This window comes from Equus quagga, chromosome 5 (assembly GCF_021613505.1).
Source record: "Equus quagga isolate Etosha38 chromosome 5, UCLA_HA_Equagga_1.0, whole genome shotgun sequence".
Classification (NCBI taxonomy): domain Eukaryota; kingdom Metazoa; phylum Chordata; class Mammalia; order Perissodactyla; family Equidae; genus Equus; species Equus quagga.
In genome coordinates, this window is record NC_060271.1 from 115635740 (window position 1) to 115650878 (window position 15139).

At 37.9% G+C, this 15139-nt stretch overlaps 1 protein-coding gene and 1 non-coding gene across 2 annotated transcripts in view; both read right to left on the reverse strand.

The window, feature by feature from the left end:
* Positions 1 to 15139, reverse strand: part of WDR43 (WD repeat domain 43) — a 47402-nt gene that overhangs the window by 26259 nt on the left and 6004 nt on the right. The window contains exons 2-5 of the mRNA XM_046661483.1: positions 13664 to 13801; positions 9547 to 9668; positions 3986 to 4106; positions 3073 to 3212 (exon numbers count right to left, since the gene is read on the reverse strand). Coding sequence (XP_046517439.1) covers positions 3073 to 3212; positions 3986 to 4106; positions 9547 to 9668; positions 13664 to 13801 — 521 coding nt within the window. The remainder of the gene's footprint in view (positions 1 to 3072; positions 3213 to 3985; positions 4107 to 9546; positions 9669 to 13663; positions 13802 to 15139) is intronic.
* On the reverse strand, positions 3529 to 3613 carry LOC124240543 (small nucleolar RNA SNORD53/SNORD92). The gene has a single exon (XR_006888931.1). It is a non-coding gene; the product is annotated as a small nucleolar RNA SNORD53/SNORD92 (small nucleolar RNA).

Genomic DNA, 15139 nt, shown 5'->3' on the forward strand with positions numbered 1-15139 from the left:
TATAGCTAGTGGGAATGTAAAATGGTACAATCACTTTGGAAAAAAATGGGCAATTTCTTAAAAAGCTAAATATACACCTATCATATGCTCCAGCCATTGCACTCCTAGGTATTTACCAGAGAAATTAATCATATGCCTGTACAAAGATCTGTACACAAATTTCCATAACAACTTTATTTGTAATGTCCCAAACATGTCAACAAGCCTGGAGATGGGGGTGGAGAAGGGGATTACAAAGATGAGGAAACTCTTGGGAGCAATGCACATGGTCATTGTCTTGACTGTGATAACGATTTCATGGATGAATGCATATGCCAAAACTTATCACATTGTATGCTTTAAATATGTGCAGTTTATGATACATCAATTATACCTCAATAAGGATGCTAAAAAAATCTAGGCACAAAAAAATAAACAATGAGTAACAGCAACAAGCAATTTACAAACACGATTCAAAATCAGTTTCTTTTTAGCTTCTACAAGGCAAGGGAAAACAGGATTGAAACAAAAACACAAACCACCAACTGGGAAAAAATATCTGCAAATTATATCTGACAAAGGGTTAATCTGCATAACATATAAAGAACTCACACAACTCAACAACAAAAAATCAAACAACCTGATCAAAAAATGGGCAGGGGATATGATTTCTCCAAAGATATACAGATGGCCAATAGTCACATGAAAAGATGCTCATCATCACTGATCATCAGGGAAATGCAAATCAAAACTACACTAAGATACCACCTTACACCTGTTAGAATGGCGAAAATAACCAAAACAAAAAATAACAAATGTTGGAGAGGTTGTCGAGAAAAAGGAACCCTCATACCACTGCCAGTGAGAACGCAAACTGGTGCAGCCACTATGGCAAACAGTATGGAGATTTCTCAAAAAATTAAAAATAGAAATACCATATGACTCAGCCATCCCACTACTGGGTATCTATCCAAAGAACTTGAAGTCAGCAATTCAAAGAGACGCATGTACCCCTATGTTCATTGCAGCATTATTCACAACAGCCAAGACTTGGAGCAACCTAAGTGTCCATCTACTGAGGACTGGATAAAGAAGATATGGTGTGTACACACACACACACACACACTGGATAAAGAAGATATGGTGTGTACACACACACACACACACACACACACACACACACACACACACTGGAATACTACTCAGTCATAAAAAAGGATAAAAATCGTCCCATTTCACAACAACACAGATGGACCTTGAGGGTATTATGTTAAGTGAAATAAGCCAGACAGAGAAAGACAATCTTTGTATGACTCCACTCATATGTGGAAGATAAACATGTGGACAAAGAGAACAGATTAGTGGTTGCCAGGGGAAAGGGGGTGTGGGGGGTGGGCACAAAGGGTGAAGTGGTGCACCTACAGTATGACTGACAAGTAATAACATACAACTGAAATTTCACAAAGTTGTAAACTATCATAATCTCAATAAAAAAGAAAAATCAGTTTATTTTCGTGAGATTCTATACATTTACCAGTGAACAATCTTCCAATATTTTTGTGTCGAGACCAAAATTAAGAGTTGATTTGATAAATTCTAAAGATTTCAGGCACAATAAAGTGCTAAGAAAACAAAATTCAGTCTAACATGAAGTCACTCATACATGTTCAAAATCTCTGCCATCAGACCCCCATATACACAAGAAACTATCTTAGCCCATCAATAGGAGATAGCAGTCTCCTTACAGTAATATGAAAGGTTTGTTTTTCTTTTTTAATTTTCATTCAGTGGCAAACTCTCAAATGTTACTTCCTTACAGAAACTGTCTTTCAAAGGTAATTATGGGACCTTACGGTGTTTGCTACCTTTGTTCTACCTACCAAAACAAAACTTCCGCAGCTTCAAAAGTGGCCTTTTCAGGCAGCCTTTCAATACAGCTTTTTAATTTGTTTGTTTTTTAAGTTTACTCCCCGATTACTAGGAAGCCCCCAGGCATACAGATATTATTTTCAGGATCTTACAAGAGAAATCAACTTTTCTTTCGTAGAAGAAATTTTGTAGCTGGAGACCGCTAGGTCTAAGGAGCCAAAAAGGTGAAGCATTTAGAACTGAAGCACCTCAGTAATGTCAAGAGCCTTTGGTGGCAGATTTTAACTTTTTGACATTACTAATATCTTAAGTAAGTGTTAAATCCTCTAAAACTGAAAGAAATTATCCCAACAAGAGCTCCTTAAAAATCAGATACAGAACAGAAAACCAACTCAATTTGATACAAGAGGCATAATTAGAAACCAGGCCTTAGCTGATGGTTTTGAAGGTGAACAGAGGTCCACATTAGGCCTCATGAACCTTTCCCAACAAAACTACTTTAAGGAATACACATTTGATGAGTCCCACTTCTGAGTATTATTCCGTGTAAATTCAGAGTAACTTTATATAGCCAAGAACATGCTCAGCTAATTGATTACTACGATGAGAAACTATTCTATTTTTAAAATCTCTACTTATTTTGTCCATGAATAGTAGGTTTGAAAAAAGTTAACTTCACCAACAGATGATGTCATAAAATCCAAGGAATTTCCTATATTTCTTAAATTTAAAAACTTTTTGACAGCCCTTTAACATCAAATTATTCACTTTTAAAAGTAGTTTCAAAGGGAATGAGTAACAGCAACTACTGCAAATTTTCAAAGACAGCCAAGGAATTTAACGTCCTCAGCAAATCATCAGTAAATAGACATTACTGCACTAGATTAACTCAGTGGAGCCATCTACTTCAACAAAATCATGGATTTTCCTAAAATTAAAAAAAAAAAAAGGTTATTTTTAAATTGCCCAGTCACAAAAACATCCAGGCTCCTGAAGCTCCCAACAAGCAAGGAGGAGGCTCTATTATATAATGAATGCTCTTAACTTTTTCTCATAAAGATCTGTTTTTAGGCAGGCTCAATTCTTCATTACAAGTCAGTGTGAATTTAACATTAAATACAATAAAGCAAGTCTCATACTCATCATTTATATTAACCATGTAAGCTGTGACAGATTCTGTCTTTTCAAAGCAAAGTTACCTTCCAAATCCAAAAGACTACATACCAGACATTAAGTAACCGGTCATGCACTGCTCCAGATAAGAAATAAAGACCTGTAATTCCATCAAAGGGTTGGCTCTCATTAGGAGGTCTGATAGTAGTGAACAGAAGTGACGAAACCGGTGTCGCATGTCCTGTGAAGTGCTAGAGAAAGTTAAATCTCATTTAGCAGAGGACGGATACAGATCAGTAACAAAAACTAAGAGTCCAAATGTATCACAAGCAAGATATATATGATACATAACTGAAATTAGAGCTCTAGACTAAAGGTAACAGTTAAATTTAATTCTATGTAACTAAGATTATTTGCTAAATTCTTCTCACTTCTTAAAAACTCTATCTGAAAACAGTGAAAATCAAGATGTCCCTTTCAACTCCCATGACCCCGCCCACAATCTATTTCTTCAATTTTTGAGTTCAAGAATCACTTAATTCTATCCATTGTAAAAGGGGTGCTTGGGTGCTCAGACACAGCCAAGGAATTGTAGGTCTTCATTTTACTCTCAGTGAGTCGAAACCACAATTTTAAGGCATCATCACAGCACCAAGTGTTCAGTAACCCTTGAGTGTACTCAAAATGTGATACTCAATCTCCATAGTTAAATACTATCTGTGCACCAAATGCTGGATGCAAAGTAGAGATCAAAATTACCATAATCTCTGCATAGCAGAGTAAAAGATTTCTAATTCAAATTCCACTCATTGTATTCGTTTTTCCAATGCATGTTAAGCAGACATGTCTAACCTATATAACATCAAGCAGATTTGGAGGCTAACTTTTGTCTATTAAGTTTACCTTTGGTAAGCTTGGAAATACAGACTGTATTCTTAAACCAATATTCTACGGCTCAGACTTCTGCCTTCTTCAGACTTACTCTAGATGACTGCTACGCTTATAACTAATTTGATTCACTCACTCTGTAGATTTCTTTGGTCTCCAAAACCCATAGTTTGATTGTTCGACCAGCTGAAAGCAACATTTTTCCATCTGGGCTGATACACAGAGAACTGACGCTGCTATTGTCACCTTTCCATTTGCTGTATTGTGAAGAGAAACAAAAATATCTGAATGAATAGGGAGAAACCTTAATTCAGAGCAAAAGAATAACAAAAACAAATCAGGCATTAAAAATACCACCTAAGGTTCTACGGCAAATTACATTCCCTAAAAATTTGTGTCAGGTAAACTAACCTTGGACATATCACTAAGATAAAACCTCCCTGATGGGACGATAAGAGATTCTTTTTTGTTTTTTAAAGATTGGCACCTGGGCTAACAACTGCTGTCAATCTTCCTTTTTTTTTTTTTCTTCCTGCTTTATCTCCCCAAACCCCCCTGTACACAGTTGTGTATCATTAGTTGCAGGTCCTTCTAGTTGTGGGATGTGGGACGCCGCCTCAACGTGGCCTAACGAGCAGTGCCATGTCCGTGCCCAGGATCCGAACCCTGGGCTGCCGCAGCAGAGCGTGCAAACTTAACCACTCGGCCACAGAGCCGGCCCCTAAGAGAGATTCTTAAGAGGTACCAGAAAATGAGTGACTAAGAGTTACAAGAATGTAAAATGAGTAGTTGTATATCCTGTGATCCATGAGATGGATTTTGTTAATGCTCAGGAAACTTCCATGTTGGCTGGAATTCTGAGTGTCCATTCCATCCTCTCCATCTATCTTTAATTTACTTAGCACAGTCCAGAAAGGTGATCTGTACCCCAAATCCACACAGATGAGCCCTCATCTGATAGGGTAAAATAAATCAGTTATAGATGATCCCTTTCTAACACCTCAAATATGATTAGCAAATGAGACCTCGCAGTTGGTTGCACATGTTAAGGCTATTAGAGCCACAAGAAGCTTGGCTATTCATTTATAAAATCAAGAAATGACAGGAGCAATCTTATTACTAAAAGAGGTTAACTCTCAAGTGGAAGAAAATATATTGTTCCGCCAGTCACATGGGAATGTCAGTCACATGGGAATGTCAAATTACTCATTTGGAAAAACAAAATTAAGTTTCTACTTTATACTATACATACACAAAACTTACTGATATAAAAATAAGCATTAAAAAATATATAGCAGAATGTTTTTATAATCCTGGGGACAGGAAAGGCCTTTCAAAGCAATTACAAACCAGAAATCATAAAGGAAAAAATGACCTGATTTAATTAAATAAAACTCTGTACCATAAAATAAGTCATAAAATTAAAATAAAAGCAAAAGGCTAGGAGAAAATACCAAAGATATATACAACAGATGAAGGATTAATACTCGGAATACATAAATAGCTCCTTATATCCAAGAAATAGCTTCTTGAGTTCAAGAAAAAACTCAAAAATAGACAAAGGCTATAAACAGGTAATTCATAGAAGAAATACCAATTGCTAATAAACATGTAAACATTCAACTGCACTACTAATCAAGGAAATGCAGCAACAACATAGGAGAGAACTCTTCCTTTACCCTCATTGGTTCCTAACATTTCTGACAATTTCTCATCGATTTCCACAGCTTTGATGCTCATTTATACACATTATTCAACATCTATTCACTGAATTGATAATTTTTATAAAAAAAGACATATCCCCACCCTCCTCACAAGCTTCCTGAATCTACTTTCCCACTCAGCAGTGAAAATGTGAGCACAGAGCTAATAACACCACGGTCCCCGCCCCCTCCCCCTTTAAAAGAGCTTCGAGAATCAAAGTATAAGCCTCCTACATCAGCATCACCTGAAAACTTGTTAGACGTAAAGACTCCCGAGCACCAGCCTAGACCTACTAAATCCTATCTGTATGCACAAGTAATGTACACCCACATTAGAGCTCACTGAAAGCACTAGATAAGAAGACCCCTCTCTGGAAAACCTGACTGGTTCCAGAGAAATGACCCACACATACTGACATTTCCCAATTACTCTACAGATGAAGTCTAACAGTTGAGCCACACACCCACACAGGCCTTCTAATCAGCTTTGTAGTGTTTCATTTTCAAAAAGCAACAGGCAGCCAAGGATCTCCAGTCATCTGAAGCATGCCTTTAAGACGGAAGATAGAGACTAAAAGCAAACAAAAATCAAAACACATCCTCAAGAGGGAGATGATGTAAGGAACAAATGAAAAAAAACTTTAAATCCCATAATTAATATCTTCAGAGGATTAGAAAATATTCTATGCATAAAAGGAATATGATGCAACAAAAAAAATATTGAGAACAAAAAACACTTCCTGTGAGTTAAAAATATGCTGAGAGAAATTTTAAAATTCAATAGAAGATTTGGAAGATGAAATTGAAGAAATCTCCCAGGTAACAGTAGGAAAAGACAAAAGGGAAAAGTAAGAGAGAAAAAAGAAAAAAACATAAAGGATTAGTCCAGGAGATGCAACATCTAAATAACAGTAAGGAATACTAGAGAAAGATCAAAGAAAACAGAGGGGATGAAATTATCAAACACAAAGTGCAAAAAAATCAACAGGAATTTCCAGCCTAAACGGTCCCTCAAACGCCAATGTAGTTCATTGATTAAAGAACAAAACTCATAATATTTTTAGAATACTAAGGATAATTAACACCAAAAGCTAAAAAACCAACGAACCAATGCTTCAAAATCCTGAGGGAAAATTATTTCCAACCTAAAATTCTATAACCTCAAACTACCAATCAATTGTGAAGGTAGAATAAAGACACTGGCAGACAAGCAATAAATAAATGTACCATCCACACACCCTTTCTCAGGAAGCTACCAGTTCTTGTACTTCACCAAAAGCAAAGAGTAAACCAACAAAGAGAAAAATGAGATCCAAGAAATAGAGGCTCCATCTGAGAATTTTCAAGATGATGGTGAAAGGAAATCCCAGGACAATCACTGTTCAGCAGACCCTGGAAGACAGCAGAGAAGTCCTCCAAGAAATAAATGAAACTGGAGGAACACCTCCAAAAAATAAATAAAACTGATTAACTGATGTCCAAAAATAACTGAGAAGATTTACATTACTGTAGGAGAATGAACTAGTGATAGGTATATACAAAACTAAGCAAATGAAGACTAAGGCAATTATAAACCCCAAGAAAAGCAAGTTACGTTACGTGCCAAAAATATAAACCTAGTACAGCCCAAGGCTCATCTATTACAATATTTAAGTAGTCAGAATGTAAACACTGAATACTTGCTTAATCAAAAACTGTGACATTATTGGGAGAATGGGGAGGGTTACGTGGCGGCAGAGGTTATGAGAGCTAAATCTTCACCTTCCAGAAGGAAATAAAGAGATAGTACCTAAACCGGAAAACAAAATCAATTAACACCAGCAAAAGAATGCCAAGAATGCAACTAGAACTCAATATTATGAGACAGCACAGTTTAGATGAGAGCTCAGGCTCTGATTTAACCTATTTCTCAACTGTAAAATAGGAGCCCAGCTCACAGTGTTATGACTAAATACGATACTGTGTACAACGGAACAGTGCCTTGAACATTACTAGTGCCTCTGTGAAGGACCTGACTTTGTGAACTCTCATCCAGATAGCATTTTAAAAATACAGTTGCATAATAACATGGATGGACCTTGAGGGAATTATGTTAAGTGAAACAAGCCAGCGAGAGAAGGATAATCTGTGTATGACTCCACTCATATGAGGAATTTAAAATTACGGACTAAGAACAGTTTAGTGGATACCGGGGGAAAGGTAGGGTGGGGGGTGGGCACAAAGCGTGAAGTGATGCACCTACAACATGACTGACAAACATTAACGTACAACTGAAATTTCACAAGATTGTAACCTATCATTAACTCAATTAAAAAAAAAAAAAAATACAGTTGCATGGGTCCCACCCCAGACCTAGTGAATGACAATCTCCATACGGGTTTCTGACAGTCACCAGTATGGAAACTACTGCTCCGGGTAAATGGAGTACAAACCCTTACTGAGAACCTCTAGGCAGATGACTTACTCATCTGCACCTCCAGTCCCAAGCCCTCCTTTAAGTTCTAAGCCTCTATCACCAATCTGTCTGCTGGGTCTTGCCTTTCACATGTATTTCAAATTCAACTTGTCTAAATACTCCAAAACTATTTCCCTCTTTTGACCATAATTCTATTAACTGCACCACTACTCACCCAACAAGTTCATAAAGCTGAAAACTTAGTAGTTACCTTCAATTTAACTCCTTTCTGTCACTCAATACTCCCCTCCATCCTTCCCAAGTGTTGCTGATTCTTCTTGGTTGGTATCTTGTCCATTCTTACTTCCCACTCTTACCATCCTACACCTGGACTATTACAACCACCACCTGGGATCTGGCTTCTCTGTCTTTGAACTAGCCCATTCCCACATAGTCTACACATTGCTGAAAGGTTACTTTTTCCCAAAGCATTATTTTGCTTATTCTCAAGACACTGACCTTTAATGGCTCTCTCCTGCTTACCAGACAGAATCTAAAGAAATGGTTTGAATAGAATCCAAGAAAGCAGTTTAAGCATGGTAGAAAAACACTACCAGAATTCAAACTCCTCTGCTACTTGTTAGCTGTAGGACCATGGGCATCATTATCCTCATCTACACAAGTTCACAGTAAACTGAACTTCATTCGACAGTCCACATTTATTGAACATCTACTATATAGACAATCACAGAAGTAGGGGCTTGAACTAGAAGAGCAGTCTGAGATTTTTTTGTGTGTGTCTGAGGAAGATTGGCCCTGAGCTAACATCTGTTGCCAATCTTCCTCTTTTTCCTTGAGGAAGATTGTCACTGAGCTAACATCCGTGCCAATCTTCCTCCACTTTCTATGTGGGATGCCACCACAGATGGCTCAATGAGTGGTGTATAGGTCCACGCCCAGGATCCAAACCTGTGAACCCTGGGCTGCTAAAGTGGAGCACACACACTTAATCACTATGTCACCAGGCTGACCCCTGTCTGAGATTTTTATCTATGACCCTTAAGGCCAGAGTCTTGAGATACTTTGGCCCATATCCTCCACCAGCCATTATCCCCTAGTATGCACCTCATCTAAATTACTCATTTGCAAGTACATCTTTCACTTCCCTTTCTCCTAGCCTTGCTCTTGCCACCTCTCCACCTTCCTTCCCCACCCTTGAAAGGATCCTCCCATCCTCTTCCATCCAAATCTTACCCTATCTTAGCAAGCCCAAGTGAAATCTCCTCCCTTCCACAAGGCCTTCCCAACACTACCCTATTCATTTGACCAGTAATCACATGCTACCTTATGACTCTCCTGTGCAGTTATTTCACTCTTGTACCATTATTTAACCTTTATGTGTTAAAATCTTACATGCCCTATTTTTGATTAAAAATTCCTTGAGAAAAGTCTATAATTTTATTATCTACATTCCCCCCATGTCCAATATCAAATTTTACTTATAGCAAGAATATAGTCCTGATTTGTCAAACTCTAAGGCATTTCCAAACAGTAACCAGGTTATCCATCCAACACCATAGAACCATCAATGTTACTCACCACTTTACTTTACACGTCTGCGTATTCCATTCCACAATATGTTTATCATCTGAACAACTATACAAATAGCCATTGTCTTGATGCCACTGTATGCAATTAACTTTGTTGTCATGTCCACCACTCTGCAGATTAAAAAAAATTAAAGAAAAAAATAAAACTCATCTGGTATAATATGATAATATGCACCCTGAAATTTAGTTACTGAACAGTTAACTAAAATGTTAGGGCTTAATCTAAAAGAGCCTTCACCTACATCTATCCATTTCTAACATCAAAAATATGATAAATCAGCTATAACTTCATCAAATGTTAACCTTGCCTTCTCCTCTGCTGGAAAAACATACTTTCACATCGTTAAGTGAAAGGATACTAGTCCTAAATGCCACTTGCTTTTGACACGAACACCAGCACTAAGCATAATAAAATACTTCATGTATAGTGGCACAAAGTTTGACACACGAGAGAACTAGTAAAGTCAAATTGTAAAGAGTTTAAAGCCAACACTTAAGGTGAAAATTATGTCTAGTCAAAACTATCCTTGAAAATTCCTTTTTTTAAAAAAAGTGCCCAAACTATCTCTCAATAAAGAAATCACTGTTTCTTCAGGTAAACACTAAACGTTTCCTTGTGTTACAGATCATACCATACGAATGATACTTTAAACACATTCGGCATAGCAAGATGCTTGCTCACTCAGAGGCACATAGGAATGGAGACATCAACTGTGGAAGGGCAAATCAAGCCTCCCATCTCGCACACATTCCAGGACAAACTTGACTCAGTAGAATAAAGTGCTAAATCACCTACATTGCATGCAATTATCACATTCACTCTTTCTACCTGAATTCACATAAATTAAATATACAATGAAACAGCACTATACATGTATCTAAGCTAAGGATAAAAGTTAAAACTCAAAATCAGTACTTCCATCATATAGAATGCTCCCATCTTAAAAGAAAAATATTTTTAAATGTTTAGTTCAGTTATTTCCCTTCTCCCTTATCATTCATCTATTCAAAGAACTAAGTCCTTTATTACAGACACACAAAGAACTGAACAAAAATAAATTCCACAGGAAGAATTCCGTAAGAAAATAAATAAAAATTTTCAAAGTCAGTAATCCAAGAGATACAAATTTTTTAAAAAGTAACATTTTCAGTCCATTCATCTGGCAATTTGTTTAGCTTTTTTTTTTTTTTAAAGATTGGCAGCTGAGCTAACAACTGTTACAATCTTCTTTTTTTTTTTCCTTTTTTTTGCTTTTTCTCCCCAAAGCCCCCAGTATACAGTTGTACATTTTAGTTGTGGGTCCTTCCAGTTGTGGCATGTGGGACGCCGCTTCAACGAGGCCTGATGAGTGGTGCCATGTCCGCGCCCAGGATCCGAACCAGAGAAACCCTGGGCTGCCATAGTGGAGCACGGGAACTTAACCATTCAGCCACAGGGCCAGCCCCTGTTCAGCATTTTAAAACCCATGCTGGTAAGGTTATATAGTAAACATGGCACTATCATACATTGCTAGGGGCTAATACATCCTTTTGGAAAGCAATCTAGCAACTGTCCACTCATTCATTCATTTATTTGTTCAACAAACATTTACTCAATACCAATTACATGCCAGGCACTACACTCAGCACTTTCAATTGTATCATTATGTCTAAATCTCAATAAAGTCATGCAAGGTAGGTTATACAATATCCACTTAAGAGGTAAGAAGTTCAATTACTCATCCATGATGCCATAACTAGAAAGATTCAACCTCCGAGCAGACAAGTTCCAATGCTGAGTCCTCTTCCACTCCGCCACATGATCCCAAGTCTCCTTACCCTGATCCTCTTGGTTCCTTTTTAATAAATTCACTCTCTGTTAAAGATTTAGGTAGTACAATCCTGTGAGGTATTGAAATGATCTAAAAAGAAGTTCTAGGCTCCATCAGCATCATGTCTGCAACCACGGCAGCTGAGTGAAGCAGCTATCACACTGTACAGGATACAGATACCTGCTGACCACAAAAGACTGACCAAATCAAAGGATGGGCTCCCGACTACAGTGGAGTAAAAGCCCATATGAGGACCACACTTAACTTGGGAGGAGAGGAGAGAGGAATAAAGGGAGATTCCCTTCCTGCTATACATACCTTTGAATGCTTTAATTTTTTTTTACAGCTGTGTATTATTTTTATGATCTTTAATATGAAAACAACAGTCATGCACCACACAACACTGTTTTGGTCAATAGCGGACTGCACACATGACAACGGTCCCCTAAGATTAGTACCATACAGCCTAGTTGTATAGTAGGCTATATCATCTAGGTTTGCGTAACTCTATGCTCTACGATGTTCACACAACAACGAAATCACCTAATGATGCATCTCTCAGAACCTATTCCCTGTTGTCAAGGGACACATGACTGTATTTTTAAATGCTTTTCTAAAATCAGATAAAATTTTTCATGTATCAAATCAGCTAAGTTTTTGTTAGTGTTATTGCTGTTTTAATGGGAATATTCAATGGTGGCAATGACGCTATTGAAACACAGGTACTATCCTTCCATTGTGGATATAAACAAATTAGGAAAACTTCCAGAAAGTATTTTTATACTATGTGTAAAAAGCCTTAACACTCAAACCCTTTGACTAATTAGAGGTTAGCAATTCTGAGAATCCACGTAAGGAAAACAAATATTTATAACAACAAAAACAAAATCAGAAACCACCTAAATGGTCAGTAATAGTTAAATCACCAAGGGACTATCTAACGTAATGGGATTTTAGGCAGTCATTAAAAACGTTTATAATTAGTGCTTGACAAATATGCAAATTGCTTACATTGTAATTTAATGAAAAATATCAGGATACAAAATAGATGGACAAAACCCAACTTTGTTTTTTCAAACACATGCATAAAGCAAAGAAATACACAATCTATTAAGCAGAAGATCCCTCAGTGATAAATGTAGGTATAAATTTTTTCCCTTTTCAACGTTATGTAGTTCCAAATTATCTTTCTACGTAATATCTATGTAGATATTACGTAAAAGAGAAAACATTGTTTTATTCATATATACAGAAAGTATTCCTATATACAGACCGTTCAGTGAACACCAAAAACACATTATAATAGATATCGTCTGAAACAAATTATGTCAGTTAAGCTACTGTCTTGCAGCACCAAACCCTCACTTCTCTGCTCTGCAATGCTGGGGCTGGCACTCTGCAAACCACCTCTGCTTTGCCAGCTGGATCGCCAGTAGGCTCCACCAATAAGGGGTGGTAGAAGGAGACAAGGCCGGAGAAGGAACGGGGACTTGTTCCTTCCTGTCTCCCAGTTTGCACCACCCCAACATTTCTTCACCCTAGCAGTGGAAATCCTTTTGGCAGAAGCTGAACTCACTATGCAATTTTTCCAATACTTGGAGAATCAGTTTCATCACCTCCCTTCAGAGATACCAGCAGTCAGCTGGAGCCCCCTCCTCAGAGGTCTGGACCCCAAGCCCATGGGGCCACACCTCCTCAAGAGACTGCAGCACTGAGAGCAACACCTGCTCCTCAGAAGTCTGAGTTTCAGCAATAACTCCAACTGCCTCCTTTGTTCCCCAGCCCCAGAGGTGGTGAGCTCCTTCTTGCAGTTGCTATTTCTGATACTTAGAATTGTGTTTACCCTTTCTTATTTTAAAAACCTAGTCAACAATTCTTCATATTCTAACCCATAATAAGGACTATATCACCTAGCATAGCTATTATCAAATATTCCCACTCAGAATTTTAATTGTAGAAGCGGCAGAAAAATACCCCTATAGTCTAGATCCTACAGCATATGCTGAACTGTTTTGGTTTTTTCTTTTTGAGGAAGATTAGCCCTGAGCTAACATGTGTGCCCATCTTCCTCTATTTCATATGTGGGACACCTGCCACAGCATGGCTTGATAAGCAGTGTGTAGGTCAACACCCAGGATCTGAACCTGCGAACCCCAGGCCGCAGAAGCAGAACGTGTGAACTTAACTGCTACACCAATGGGCCAGCCCGTTTTTTGAAAATAAATCTCTAATAATCAGTTTCCCTGTCATCTCTCTTTTATATAAAATATACATACACACACATTATGTACTTACTATTAATTTACTGTGTAATTCTCCTTTTACTGTACTGTATAATAAAATACTACCGACTGCTGTACCAAGAGCCAACAAGTCAGTCTGGTTACTCGTTCCGATAGCTTCTGATTTTCTTTTTTTCCTCTGAGGAGTTTCCTGGGAAAAAAAGAAAAAACAATTGTTTTATTTTGTATTTCAAACACTGAAACATCGTAAATGCATAAATGCAAATGCCCACTAGACAAAAAATGAAACATGACTGCTACTAAAAGACACTTCTTTAAAAAAAGGGTAGGGGGCCAGCCCCGTAGCCGAGTGGTTAAGTTCGCGTGCTCGGCTTCGGTGGCCCAGGGTTTCACCAATTCAGATCCTGGGCACGGACATGGCACTGCTCATCAGGCCATGCTGAGGCAGCATCCTACATGCCACAACTAGAAGGACCCACAACTAAAAGTATGCAACTATGTACCGGGGGGCCTTGGGGAGAAAAAGTAAAAAAAATAAAATAAAATCTTTAAAAAAAGGGGAGGTGGGATTCCCTCTCAGATGATTCTTTCTCACTACTTACAAAAAAAAAAAAATCACTCCAATGGGAAGGAGAGCTCCTAATTCTGTCCCCCATCTCCTCCTGGAAGAAAGGTGTCAGATGGGACAATTTGGCATGCTGTTGGTATGCTCTCAACAGATCCGAGCAGCCCGACTGCTGCTTCCACTTCTCAGAAACCAACCACTCCTAACAGGCCAAAGTGAAGCCTCCACTCCCAGCAGTGATTAGAGCCCTACCAAAGCAGCCAACGCCTCCCCTGCATCTCCCCTAACCTTCCCTTGCATTCTAGCTTCATTTGCAGAAAAAGGGACTCAGAGTGTTTTCATATTTACAAGAATGCATTTACTTCAATTTGAGTCAAAAAATAGTTGTAACTAGTAGAGCAGCACAGAGCACTCTACAGAAGTTGCTCCTGTGACTAAGGGCTAGTCTGAGAAGTTCCACGTGGTCTTGCTGATTCTAATGACTTAAGAGGCACAAGTTTCAATCTAGCGTCAAATGCCACAAGACTTCTTTGATTTATTTCAAAAATGATACTAACAGCTCCTGTCTGTCCATCAAAAAGACAATCAATGACCACAACTTCAGAGTACTAAATCAGAGTTTATAATGCTGAAAAATTATTTATAATTTCAGAATTTCTCTCAGCAAGTGCAAGATCTTTGCTCTACAGCACAAAAAAGCAGCCCAGGATACATAAAAATCTGCCCGACTTGAAAACAACCAAGGAAAACTACAATCTTACCAGTGCACAAAGACTATCAAGGAGTAGACTTATAAAGCACTTTCTCTTTTTTTTTGTTTTAGTCATGAGGATGTTCCATTTGAAGAATTTGATTTCATTGGACACACTCAGGTCAACAAAAAGTAAAAAACTTATAAGGTAAAAAAAGTGAAAAAAATCAGGTAACTTTTTACATACAGAAAAACGTAATGCACATTTTGCA